The sequence below is a fragment of the Sus scrofa genome, chromosome 13, assembly GCF_000003025.6.
Source record: "Sus scrofa isolate TJ Tabasco breed Duroc chromosome 13, Sscrofa11.1, whole genome shotgun sequence".
Lineage (NCBI taxonomy): Eukaryota > Metazoa > Chordata > Mammalia > Artiodactyla > Suidae > Sus > Sus scrofa.
Genome location: NC_010455.5, coordinates 75,737,758 through 75,751,632, shown reverse-complemented (window position 1 = coordinate 75,751,632; position 13,875 = coordinate 75,737,758). Strand labels below are relative to the sequence as shown.

The following is a 13,875-nucleotide window of genomic DNA, read 5'->3' as shown; positions in this document are numbered from 1 at the left end:
GTTCCCATTGTGGCTCAGTGGTTAATGAATCCGACTAGGAACCATGAGGTTGCGGGTTCGATCCCTGGCCTTGCTCAGTGGGTTAAGGATCTGGCGTTGCCGTGAGCCGTCGTGTGGGTTGCAGACGCAGCTCAGATCCCGCATTGCTGTGGCTCTGGTGTAGGCCAGCAGCTGAAGCTCCGATTAGACCCCTAGCCTGGGAACCTCCACATGCTGCAAGAGTGGCCCAAGAAATGGCAAAAAGACAAAAAAAAAAAAAAAAAAAAAAAAAAAAAAAAAAAAAAGAACCAGCCAGATCCCAGGCTCTTTTCTGGGCTGGGACAGGGGTTTGCTGCCCGTCCTTCCAGCGCTTGGCCTGACCACTGGTCAGTTAGCCCCACAGCAGCTGCCTGGGGCTGGCTTGTATCCAGGCTCCCTCTGAGAAAGGCTGGATGGAGTGGAGCGCTTCTGAGGCCCAGCCTCTCTCGGGCCCCATACACACAGCACCTTGAATGCCTGTTACCAGAACTTTCTTGGGGTGCAGGTGGTCCATAGGAGGAAGCCTATCTGGGTGACACATGCACCCACCAGATGGAGGCCGCGGTGGCCCAGCTCCGCCATGCCCCCTCCTACAACAGGACACCCTGCTGTGGCAGGTCCCCCACCGGACACCATGGCCAGGGCATCAGGGGCCAGCAGCATTGCCTGGAGGGGCCCCACAGAGCACTCATTCCTAGAAAAGCTAGCAAGGAATCCACAGGAAACCATGGGGTGGGAGAAGGGATTGGTCCTCCTGGGGCTGCTGAGTTTATGGAGGTACAGTCACTCTCTTTACTGCTGACTTGTGGGGTCTGCTTCTGTTCCGATGAGGCTTCCAGAGGCCTAGAGGGGATGCCTCGCTTCCCAAGCCAGTTTGACCCAGCAACTCTTCTAGGAGATCTGGCTCTTGATGACACTGTTTCAATCTTGGGAACCGTGTTGAAGGTCAGGCTGTCATGGCTCCTCAGACAGGGACTGGGCTGGGCAGTCCTGGCAGCCAGACTCAGCCGCTGACCCAGCCTCTCTGTGTTTCCAGCCTACCCCTGGGATCGCTCCAGCCTGAAATCCATGCCCCTGGACCTGCGGCAGTTTGAGAAACTGGACGCCTATGCCTCACAGGTAAGAGAGTCAGCCCCTCTGCCTGCAAACCCCTACCCCCCAAGGTGGATTGGAGTTCCCTGAGCCAGGGTGGCAAAGCCTCTCCCCAGACCCTTCCTGAGTGTATCCTGAGTCCCTTGGATAGATAGTCCAGAAGTCCTTTCAACAGCATGTGCATGGAGGACAGAAGGCCCAGGACAGAGGCCATTTCATCCCTCACCCTACCCACAGTCCTGATGCTTTCATCCTGTCCACCCCATTGGTGGGCTCTTCTCGCCAGCCCTGTCCTGCCCTCCCCTGCCCATTTGGGCATTGCTGCTGCTGAGCCATGCAGGCCCTAGCCCCTGGAGGAAGGGCGCGAGAGGATGGAGGAGGACCATGGATGCAGATTGTTCAGCACCCACGAGAACACAGCCATGCTCACCGCTGGAGCACCTAGGCTACCAAGATCCCACACCTCTGGGCCTGGGCACATCTGGGATGGGTCTGGGGAGGGCCAGCTACAAGAGCCGAAACACTGGGGACACACTGGGGTCCTGAGAGCCAGGCAGAATCACCACAGAGAGTCTGCGTGGAGCAGTCAAGGAGCTGGACCCATTGCTAAAGTCAGAGCAAGCCATCCTGAGCCAGTAAGCAAGAGATCATCTGCAGTCCTAGAAAAACTGCCCTGGGCTTGGCACCAAGCAGGTACTCAGGAACCTTGTTTGTTGAACTGATGAGTGATGATAGGAGCTTGGATCAAGAGAGTCAGATTCAAGACAGGGATACCAGCAGGGGGCCATCCAGCTGTCCTGGCAGGAGGAAGCATCCCTGGGTGAAGCAGGGACATTGAGACAGGAGCTGAGGCAGAGGGGGAGGACCCCAGCCCCAGCATGTGTTGGGAGGAGGGGCTCGCTGTCTCTGGACTGAGTCCTGGAGGGGGGTGGGGCAGGTCTTCAGCACGGGGATCAAGAGAACAAGAGCTCATCGGGGAATGATGAGTCTGTTTGGGATGCTGTGGGCTCTAGTGCCTGGGGGACAGCCAGTCAAATGACAGCAGGGCAGCTGGGTAGCCGAGGCGGGAGCTGTATCCAGCCTGGAGCGATTTGGGACAGAAACCTGGATTCAGGAGCTGTCAGACTCAGCTAAGAGCTAAAGCCACAGGGTCAGTGTCATCTTGGGAAAGGCAGAAAGGGGGCCAAAGGGCCTGGAGCCACCTGAGACTGGGCAAGACCAGGAAGGACAGCATTCTAGAGTTTGCAAGGAGGACAGGCAGAGTCCACAACAGGAGTCAGATGAGGTTAGGACAGGCTCCACGAGACGCTGGGGCAGCCAGGACAGGAAGGAGGAGGTGAGGACGCAGCACAGTGAGGGCACTGCCTGAGGAAGGAGGAGTGGGCTCTGCAAAGGCTGGTGGTCTCGACCCAAGGCCAGTGGAAAGCCTGGTGGAGCAGGAGGGAGGTCCCATTGGTAAGGAAGGCTTGCCTGAGACTTGTCGAGTCTGAGGCCAAGTCACCTGAGAGAGCAAGGGAAGGGATCGGGGAGTCTGAGGGGGCGGGGGTGGGGGTGGGGGTGGGGGTCTGTCGTCATGGCCACCAGAAGGGATGGACAGGCAGCCTCTCAGAGAGCCATGGACAGCTGGAGTGAAATTGGGACCAAGAGACCAGAAACCACAGAACTGAAGTTGGGAATTAAGTCAGGAGTCAACCAGGCCAGAGTATGGTTCTAGGCCCTGGAAGAGGGAGGGACAAGGCCTGTGGTGTTGGAGCAGCTGGGTGAGGGGAGGTGGAGGAGGGGCCCAGGAGGGGCCCGCAATCTCCCTGAGGTCAGAGGGGTGGGCCCTGGAGCTTCTGTGTGAGCGTCCATGAGTCCTCTCCTTAGAGAGCAGGTCAGGAGGACCCTAGGGCAGGGGGTGACAGAGAAGTGGACAATCATAGCAGAAGTAGGCACCCAGGTGCTCCCTGCTTCTCTAGAAAGAGTGGGCAGGGTCAGGGCTGCCTTTTCAGCAACACCAACCCTGTTTCCTCCTGAGGGCCTCTGCCAGAAATCCTAACTTGGGAGTTCCCTGGTGGCTCAGTGGGTTAAGGATCTGGAATTGTCACTGCTGTGGAGTAGGTTAAATCCCTTGCCCAGGAACTTCCACATGATATGGGCATGGCCAAAAAGAAAAAGAAAAAAGAAAACCTAACTTGTCCTTTTTTAAAAATTGTGGTAAAATAGATATATGAAATTTGCCATATTAATCATTTTTAAGTGTACAATTCAGTGGCTTTTTTTTTTTTTTTTTGTCTTTTTGACATTTTTTGGGCCTCTCCTACAGCATATGGAGGTTCCCAGGCTAGAGGTCTAATCGGAGCTGTAGCCGCCGGCCTACACCACAGCCATAGCAATGCGGGATCTGAGCTACATCTGCGGCCCACACCACTGCTCACAGCAACGCCAGATCCTTAACACACTGAGTGAGGCCAGGGATCAAACCCACAACCTCATGTTTCTTAGTCGGATCCGTTAACCACTGTGCCATGACGGGAACTCCTCAGTGGCATTTTAAATTACATTCCCAACGTTGTACAACCATCACCACTAACTACTTCTAGGAACTTCATACCCATTAAGCAATAACTTTCCCTTCTCCCTCCTCCCAGCCCCTAGGATTAGCTCCTCTTATTTATTTGCAGTCACTATGACTTTGTCTATTCTAGGTATTTCATATAAAGGGAACTGTATGCTGTATCTTTTTGTGTCTGGCATGTTTCATTTAGCATCATATTTTCAAGGTTCATCCATGTACTTTCTTTTTTTTTTTTTTTTTTTCATCTTCTAGGGCCACACCTGTGGCATAAAGAGGTTCCCAGGCTAGGAGTCAAATCGAGCTACAGCTGTGACCTACATCACAGCTCATAGCAACGCTGGATTCTTAACCCAATGAGCAGAGACCAGTGATCAAACCCACAGCCTCATGGACGCTAGTCAGTTTCATTTCCACTGAGCCACAATGGGAACTCTATTTAATGGATGAATGATACTTCATTGCATGGATATACCACATTTTGTTTATCCATGCATTTGCGATGTACACTTGTGTTGTTTCTCCCTTTTGGCTGTTGTGAATACTGCCCCTGTGAACATTGATAAACAGACATCTTCATTCTTTAGGGTATATAACTAGGAGTGGAATTGCTGGGTCATAGGGTAATTCCATGTTGAAATTTTTTTTTCTTGCCATATGGAAACGTTTGGGGAAACTGTTTTCCACAGCAGCTGCACCATTTTCCATTCCCGCCAGCAATATACAGGGGTTCTCATGTCTTCACATTTTTGCCAATTTTTTTTTTTTACAATTGGCTGTTTTTTCACTGTTGCCATCCTAGTGGATGTGAAGTGGTATCTTACTCTGGTTTTGATTTGCATTTCTCTAGTGACTAATGTTGTTAAGTATCTTTTCATGTACTTACTGGCCAATTATATATTTTGGGAGAAATGTATATCAAGTCCTTGTTGAGTTGTCTTTTTATTGTTGAATTATAGGGGTTCTTTATATTTTGAATATTAAACCCTTCTCATATATGATTTGCAAATAATTTCTTCCATTCTGTGTTATCTTTCCACTTTCTTAGTATTGTCCTTTGAGGCACAGAAGTTTTTTATTGTCATGAAGCCCAATGAAACTATTTTTTCTTTTATATCCCATTCATTTAATGTCATCTCTAAGAATCCATTGCTAAATCCAAGGTCATGGTGATTTAGCCCCTGCATTCTTCTAAGAGTTTATAATTTATGTTCTTATAGTTAGGTCACTGGTTATTTCTGAGTTAATTTTTGTATATTGTATGATGTAGGGGTCCAGCTTTGTTCTTTTACGTACAGATATCCAGTTGATTAGCACCATTTTGTGTGTGTGTGTCTTTTTAGGGCCTCACCCACAGCATATGTAGGTTCCCAGGCTGTGGGTCGAATCAGAGCTGTAGCTGCCAGTCTACACCACAGCCACAGCAACACCAGATCTGAGCTGCATCTGTGACCTACACCACAGCTCATGGCAACACCAGATACTTAACCCACTGAGCAAGGCCAGGGTTTGAACCTGTGTCCTCATGGGTGCTAGTCGGATTCGTTTCCACTGAGCCATGACGGGAATGCCCAGCACCATTTGTTAGAGACTATTCTTTCCCCATTGAATGTACTTGACATCCTATTCAAAAATCACTTAGCCATAGATGCACAAGTTTATTTCTAGACTCTCAGTTCTATTCTATTAGCCTATATGATTCTTATGTCAGCACCACTCTATCTTGATTACTGTAGCTTTAAGTAAGTTTGAAATCCAGAAACGTGTCTCTTCCCACTTTGTTCATCTTTTTTCAAAATTGTTTTGGCTATTTTGGGCCCCTTACAATTCCATATGAATTTGAAGATTGGTTTTCCATTTTTGCAAAAAGACTGCTGGACTTTTACAGGGATTGTGCTAAATCTGTAGATTGCTTTGGGTAGTATCGTCTATGACTAGGGGTTCCTACAGCGCCCAGATGCCCCCCTGGCTGTCTTCAGGATCTACAGAGAGGAGATGTGGTGGCTCTAGGGCCAGTGGTTCAGCTGGTCAGCAGTGTTGGCCATCAAGGGTTGCCCTCAGCCCAGCCTTTGTCCCTGCAGGTCTCTCCTCCTTCTCTGCTGGAGGAAGAGCAGCTGTGGCTGCAGGTGGCAAGGCACTGGGCTTCCACAGCCCTGGTCCAGGCCCTGACGTAGCACACTCCTCCTCCCCCAGGTGATGGTCAAGAGCGGCCTGGATGAGCTGGTGAGCGACCTGCTCCAGGAGGCCCACAGTGACCTGGAGAGGGTCCGCGCCATCTGGATCTGGATCTGCCACCACATAGGTAGGCCTCCCAGTGGGGCCACTGGCTCTAGGACCCTGTTCCCAAAGGAGCATCTCTGGGCTCAACTCCATCACCAGTGTGTCCGGAGTGGGACAAAAGGTGGAGGAGAGGGGCTCCCAGATAGCCAGGCTGGATAACCAAAGACTAACAAAGGAGGGTGAAGCTCACCGAGCACTAGCATTCTCCGTGGTGGGTGGACGGGGATCCCACACAGCCCTCTGCCCACAACCAGAACCAAGGCCTTCACCCAGTGGCAGCCTCCCCTTGGTCCTGGCTTCCTGGTCGACCTGCTCCCCAGAGATGAGAACCCAGGGCATCAGGTCATCTCCAAGAAGGAGGAGGTTGGAGAAGCACCATAGCTGTTTGAAAAGTTATGGTCACACCCCAGGTTTCTTAAGGCATCAGAGCCAGGAAGGGTGGGCACCCCTCTCCCTGCCCTCTAGCCCCCAGACAGGTGACCTCAGCCACCATTCTCTGCCCACCACAGCCCTGGGGGTATGACCAGCTCAAGCCAAGCCCACGGGGGTTGCTAAAGTGATGTGGGATGCTGCCCCACACAGCTGATGGAAGAGCTGAGTGGTGGGGTGGACTTCTAGCATCTTTCCTGTGACATAGCAACCAGCAGGGCTCCCCTACCTGCTGACACTGGGCTTTCCCTTTGTCCTCCTGGAGCAGCAGTTAGGGATGCAGCTTAGAGAATGAACTCACCTGACACAGGTGGGGCATCTGGCCACAGGGCCTGAGGGGCCACCTTCTCCCACCCCAACCCCAGCAGCTCAGCCTGGGCCTTAAGGGGGTGGAATGGGAATCTGACCCTTTGATACGCCTCTTTGTTGCGCGCGCGCACGCACACACACACACACGCTTCTCTATTTGTGATGAGCTTTCACAGTAGCTCAGTTCGCCCCCTGTAGGTCATTGTGAGGCCCTGGCCTTCGTGGCTGTAGCAGGACTGGCAAGCAGCTTCAATAGACACATGGGCAGAGCCCTCCACCCCAGTGCTGCCTTGATCCCCCCACCCCCCAGCCCTTTCTTAGAGACCTAAAGAGCCAGGTGGCCCTCTCTGCCAATGCCTTGCTCTTTCTCTCACCATCATACAAAGAGGGGACATTTCCCAGATCCCACCTGGCCTGGGCCCTGCTTCCCTTCAGCTCAGAGTGGTTTCTCCCAAGCCTGAGGGAGGCCCACCCAGGTGATGCTGGCAGCACAGCTGAGGGCGGGGCAGTGTCTCAGGCAGTGGACTCCCGTCTCCTCTGCACCAACCTGTGGACTCCCGGGACTTGCTTCCTCACCGCCTCCTCCTCTGCCCCCAGAGTATGACATTGAGGCCGCCCAGGAGAAGGACCGCCAGGCCTTCAAACCCACCACCATCCTGCAGACCCAGAAGACCAACTGTGACGGCTACGCTGGGCTCTTTGAGAGAATGTGCAGGTACAGCGGGGGCCTGGGCTGACCACCTGACCCAGCCCCTCCCCCTGCCAAGCGCCCGGCGCCTTCACCCACATGCCGGGCCTGAAACCTGAGTTTGCAAACTCTGCTCCAAATCCAAGTGAGTCCTGAAAAGGTCAATTTCTCCCTTTTTAACACCAGCATAATTGACTTTGTACCATCTGCCGGGCTTCGCGATGCATTAACATAATGGCAGATGAAGGCACAGAGATAATTTGGTTATAAAAGGCCCTTTTTCCACCTTCTCCCATCTCTGTGCAGCTGAAGGTTAGAAGAATGGCAGATCTGGGAACGTGAGAACAGTGGCTGCGGACGCCAAGAGGCCTGTGAAAGGCTGTCCTCAGGGCTGGCACAGGGGTGCTCTTGGGGGAAACAAAAGATCCCCAACCTAAAAAGATTTGTCAGTTGGAAAAGCTGAATAACTAGGAAGCAGCTTCTGTCTGGGAGCTTCTGAGCTCCGTGTCCTTTGCTCTGGGACTGAGCACCTGGCCAGGCCCCCTGGGGCTGGGGAGAGCAGGGAGGTGGCTGGTAAGGAAAGCATTTGTGTTGGAGCCCTCACTGCTGGTTCTAGGCAACCTAGAGACAGCCTCAAGGTGGGGGTGGCGGGATGGGGGTGTCCCATGGACCCCCACAACTTCCTGTGCCCCTTCTCTGAGGTCTGCTGTGTTTCCCAGGAAGCACTCAGCCAGCCCTGGGAACCATTGCAAAGCCCCTTCCCAGGGGGAAGGTGGGCTGCACCCACTGTCCCTGCAGGCTTCTGAGAGTGGGGCTTCTCAGGCACCCAGAGGTCAGCCGGCCAGGACTGCAGGGGGCAATTCTTCCAAGCAAGTATGGCAATAAATACTTAAGGGTCCACGGGTGGGCAGTCCTGATGTGTCAGTGTTGTACAATGGCCACGGGACGACCTGCTCCTGGAGACATGCCAGCCAGATGGCCAGCCTCCCACCCCCCATCATTCCCACCAAGCACAGACATGCACCCGACCTTGCGCTGCTCCACCCCTCCTGCTCGCTCTCTGCTCTTCCCATCCCTCAACCTCCAAGGCCCACTTCTGAGACCAGAGCCCCAGAGGGGACCAGAGCAGGTCTATCAGATAGGTGTTACCTGTGCTCATTTCCTCTTATATGTCTTATATGTCCCACGTGTCTCAATAAGCCTTTGCCCCACCCCCTTTCCACTTCTATGAACACCCATCTCAGAATCCCACACACCGAAGGCCCTTGATGACAGGATACTCGTAACAGACTTGCACAAAATGGGCCTCCTTCTCTTTTTATTTTATTTTATCGGCCACACTCATGGCATGTGGGAGTTCCGGGGCCAGGGATAGAACCCACATCACAGCAGGGACCCAAGTCACAGCAGTGACAACGCCAGGTCCTTAACCCTCTGGGCCAACAGGGAACTCCCTCTTTTTCTCTTTAAATAATGAAATAACCCTCAATCTGTTTTCAACTCTATTTGTGCCTAGCGTCTTTTAGAATATAATTATTTTCATCCTAATTTGCAAATTTGAAAACACCTGGGGTTTTAAGGATAGAATATATCCTTTTTTAAGAAGCCTTCTTAGCATGGTATGCAAGTGCCAGATCTACAGTCAGAAAGACTTTCTGAGGCCTCAGTTTACCAGTCCTTGATTTTCAGTGTTTAACTTACTACTTACTGGTTTTGTTCCTTTTGGAAAGCAGCATCTCAGAGGCCCTGTTTTCTCATCTGCATACTGAGGCCTCTGGCCCACTGGCAGGACTGCAGGACTAAACTAGAACATGCAGTTTGGAGTTTGCTAACCTAACACGGGGGTGGGCATGGGAGGGGTGTTGTTTTTAACCCTCCCTGTCTTTTCACAGTATTCGAGTGTCTTCCTCTATAGGATTTGCCTACAGACCCACATAGACTCACATAGGCTCAGAAAATTGGCATTTGCCTTGAGTGGAACCGTCAGCTCTTGTGGCCCCGCCCAGAGCCTTAGCATCAACCATATGCTAGCCTACTGCTGACCATTCAAACACAGCCCAACATTTTGCATCCTTTAAACGTAGGTTCCAACCTGGCAATTACCACATGACATAGCCTCCGCATCACCTGGGATGGTTAACAATAGCTCACGCTTCTCTGAATTCCTTTAACTTTGGCTTTAAAGATCAGTAACCTCGTCCATGCGTCTTTCCTAATTCCCCTTCCCTTTACAAAATAACTGCTGAAGGTTTGGGGAATTCATTAGCGGATACCTTAATCACCAAAGACGTGTAGTCCACGCTTGCTGATTTATCTCTGCTTAGTTGTCAGGGTGGCCTCTTAGCAAGAGTTGTGTCCACATGACCATCGTTACTTCTGCTCGTCCATTCTGCTTCCCTGCGGTGGCCTCATTAAAGACTGATTTAATAAAGTAATTTGGAGGGGAATGCAGATATTTTTGCAACATTGCCCATTTCCTCCTTGTCTTTCCCAAGTAGCCATTGTCCCTTTTTCGTGAGTGCTATTGCTTGTAACTGCTGGTCCCAGCACAAAGGTGTCTCCTTGGGTCTCAGGTCCCCCACAGCCTTTGTGAATTCTGCTTCATTCCCTGGCAGGGGCCAGCCTCACTCCCCAGAATCCTGCCCCTGCATCAGCCTCCAGTTGTAATTCCTCCCCTGTTATCTCGGCACTAGCATCACCAGCCAGCGGGTTTTCCAAGGACTTCCAAGAAAGCCAGGAGCTTATTACCAGTTTGAGGCTTTGATGCTGAAGAGTCTGGTTGTCACCAATCAGATGTCAGTCAGTTTTCCACGCATCCCCAGCTGTCACAGTGGCGTGCCGCTGCTCAGCACTATGTCCCAGACGATCCCAGAACATCCCTGGGTTCCAGAGGCCCCAGAGGCTGGGAGAGGTGGGTTTACTGAATAACTGTAATTACCCCCATCGTATGCAGCTTCGGAAAGGGGCATGTAAACTCCCCCACGCTTACAGATTCACCAAAGGGTAGTGCTTACGAAGATGAATTATGTCACAATAGCAAACCAGCCTTTAACTTCACTCTGGAGGTCCCCAGATATTTATAGACTAAACCACATCTCGGTGTATAAAAGGACTGGTGCAGTGCAGAGCCTCTTGAGCTGTGCGTCAGGACAAATGAGGCCTGGTGCTGCTCTGGCCCCTGGCCCGCTATGTGTCCCCAGGCAAGTCAGTCTCCCTCTCCGAACTGCCAATTCCCCACTTGTCAGAGAGGAGGCCCCTGAAGTCAACCTCAAAAGACTCTAAACAGGGCTTGGATGTGAGAATTATTACCGTGGTGACAGTCACTGACCTCACCATGGTGGTATAAGAAAAGGGAAGGGGGACCAGATGGCAGAAATATCAAAACACTGTCAAATTTACAAGAAATCAACTACATAAATTGTGAAACCAAAGTCATGGTTATGCCTGTCCTGCTGCAGTGTGGAAATCAAAGGGTGTTTTTTTGTTTTTTGGTTTTTTGCCAGTTTAGAATTTACCTTCATTGGAATAATATGAACTTTCGTGAGCACCAGTGTTTCAGGAACAGCAAGGCCCTAAAAGTTATAATTCATGTGTTTGCCCAAACTGACCATTGAGCCTAAGGTTAAATGAAACCATGCTTCTGGATTTTATGATTAGAAATAACAATGTTTTCATTAATGTTTATTAAAAAAAAAAAAAAGAACATGCTTCACTGCCTCTCCTACAGCTCCCATCCTTCCCACCCTCCTTGCCTTCCATGTGGCTCAGACATCCTGGGAGAAGCAGTCAGTGTAGAAAGTCTGCCAAGGTCAGGGGCTGATGTGTCCCACCCCAGGCAGCTCAGCCACCCTGCTGCCCCTGGAGCCACTCATGTCTGTATAAAACGTCAGTCACATGGAGTTCCCTGGTAGCTCAGCAGGTTCAGGATCCGGCATTGTCACTGCCGTGGCTCAGGTTACTGCTGTGGGGCATGTGGGTTCCATCCCTGGCCTAGGAACTTCTGCATGCCATGGGCTCGGCCAAAAATAAATAAATAAATAAAAGGACAGTCACAGTCTGGATCACCTCCTCAATAATACCAGTGGCACTGAGATTTTCAAAACTGTCAAAAGTAAAACCCAAGATTCTGCAGCCTGTTTTTAGATATGTCTCCTTGGGTGATATTTTAGGCGCTAGGCTGGTTGGTCAGAGCTCTTTAAGAGGTGGAAATGTTTCTTGTCCTCCACCCCTTCTCCAGTGTTCTCCCAGCTCTTTCCAGCAGATTCCTCCTCCTTTGGGTTCCCTCGAGGGCTATGCTTATCACTAGCATTTTAGTGACAGTTCACATCTCTGCCCCCACCACCTCTCAGCACATCTAGGGTTGCCAGTGAGCTTTCTTTTTAGAATATTAGAATTTGTTATGTCACAGTATATTTTGAAATGATATGACATGTGATAGTATTCCCTGGTGCCTGGTACAGTACTTTGCACGAGTGTATACAGTCGGCAACCTTTGGATGACATGAGACAGTGGTGGGTTATCCTGACTGATGATTGGCAGCTGGAATTACTAATTCCATACTTCTGCATGAGAGTTATGGACTATTAACAATAATGCTTTCCATGATGACTTCTTTGTCCAGTTCATCTCACACATTGCTGCCAGTAATGAAATATCCTCATATCATAGTCAGGCATGGCAGAAGCTTACAGCCGAGGGGGTTTTATTCATCTTTCTTCTGCCCCAGGCATTCCCCACGGCCCTCCCAGTTTCTCCTCGGCCTGTCAGAGGAGAATCAATCCCTAGAGATCATTTAATGTAGCCTTTCGTTTTACCCATGGTGAGTCTGGCAAGATCACACTGGAGTGAGTCCTGCTGCCCAGCTCTCCTGCTCCGCCCAGTCACCACCCCCTGCAGCCCCGAGCCCTCTGGGAGAACCTCTGGCAGTTCACGTCCCTGTCCTCCAGCCCTTTCCAGCCTTGGGGCTGCGCTCTTACTCCTAGTTCCCCCCCCCCACTGGGTGCTCAAGTCTCATTTTGTTTTTTTTTTTTTGAGTGAATAATAATATAGCCATGTTTTTAGCTTTATTTAAAACTATCTACAAGTTGAATAACCTTTTTAAGCACTTTTTGGGGTTTTTGTTTTGTTTTGTTTATTGTAGTTGATTTACAATGTTCTGTCAATGTCTGCTGTGCAGCAAAGTGACCCAGTTATACATACATATACATTCTTTTTCTCACATTACCCTCCATCATGTTCCATCAAAAGCCAGTATACAGATCTACAAGGAAAAAAAAAAACAAACTTATTTTAAAAGTGACGATAAACATAAGGAACAGCAAAAGGATAAACATGAAGATGTTTAAAAAGGACATCGAAATCATAACATGTGGGGAAGGAAAGTAAGAAAACCCAGACTCTTTTTTTCTGGAATGGGTGCTCCAGTCTTACCTCCAGTCCCTCCCCTGCCCGGGGACAGGCTTCTCCCAGGAGGACACTCAGGCAGAGCTAGAGCCGTGCCTGCATCAGTACTGTCTTAGCGCAGCACCTGGAGGCCGCATGGGTGCTCAGAGCCTCCTCCTTCCTCCCTTGACTCCAGGCTCTGGGGGAGGAGGAGCATTGCATGGGCCTTGGCTCCCCCCACCCCCCCACCCCGCTTTCTGCAAAGCAGCCCCTTCTCCAAACGCTTCTTCTGTCGTTCCAGTGCTCTGCATCCCCTCCATATCATCCTAGAAATTCACGTGCAACAGCATTCTGGGCAAGAAAGGAAAATAAATCACCGAAGCATGTCATTTTCAAGTAATATTTATGGATTTTTTTCCAATTCAAAAAGTAACAAACACATAGTCATTACTGAAGTTTTTTTAAAAATAGAGGGAAGCATAAAGAAAATTAAAATCACCTATAATCCCATTACCAAGAGACCAGATGACTTCTGCACTGTCTCTGACTCTGCCCTCCCCCTCTGTCTGTGGTTCTCTGTACACACACACACTCTCACGCACACACGCAGAGGCATTATGCTGATGGTGGGGGTTTATAGGCACTTGTCAATAACAGTGTGTCAGAGGCACTTCTTATCTTACTAAATATTTTTCACAGCGTCCCTTCTCCTAACCTACTTTCCGAGTGCACAGAGCCCTGCCTGCTACGGGAGAGCCCCCCAACCCCGTCCCTCCATCCTCCACCTCTGGCCTTGCACATAACCGTCCCCTCTCTGCTGGCTCTTTCCTCTAAGGCTATAAGCTCACTTGATCACCCATCCTGAGAACCAGCGCTCAGGACCATGCATCCTATTGCAGCTAAAAGAGGAGGGGGCTCTCCAGGTGTGCGGGCTGTACCTCTCCTGGGCCTCCTGTGAGAGTCGCTGTTGGCTTTTTCAGCGGAAGATCCTAACATATGGATCTAGTTTCACTTGCTCCCTGCCCTGCGCCCCCCCTCAAGTGCTCCTGAAATCCTTCCCACAGGGCACAGCCAGTCTGTTCTCTGGGATTTCTCAGACAGCCTGGGAGGCCTGCACCTGCT

The 13,875-nt window shown here is 50.8% G+C and overlaps 1 protein-coding gene across 1 annotated transcript in view; it reads left to right on the top strand.

The window, feature by feature from the left end:
- KY (kyphoscoliosis peptidase) overlaps nt 1-13,875 on the top strand; it is a 48,951-nt gene that overhangs the window by 23,349 nt on the left and 11,727 nt on the right. Inside the window, exons 6-8 of the mRNA XM_005669860.3 lie at nt 1,055-1,137; nt 5,858-5,966; nt 7,280-7,397. Of these exons, the coding sequence (XP_005669917.2) occupies nt 1,055-1,137; nt 5,858-5,966; nt 7,280-7,397 (310 nt within the window). The remainder of the gene's footprint in view (nt 1-1,054; nt 1,138-5,857; nt 5,967-7,279; nt 7,398-13,875) is intronic.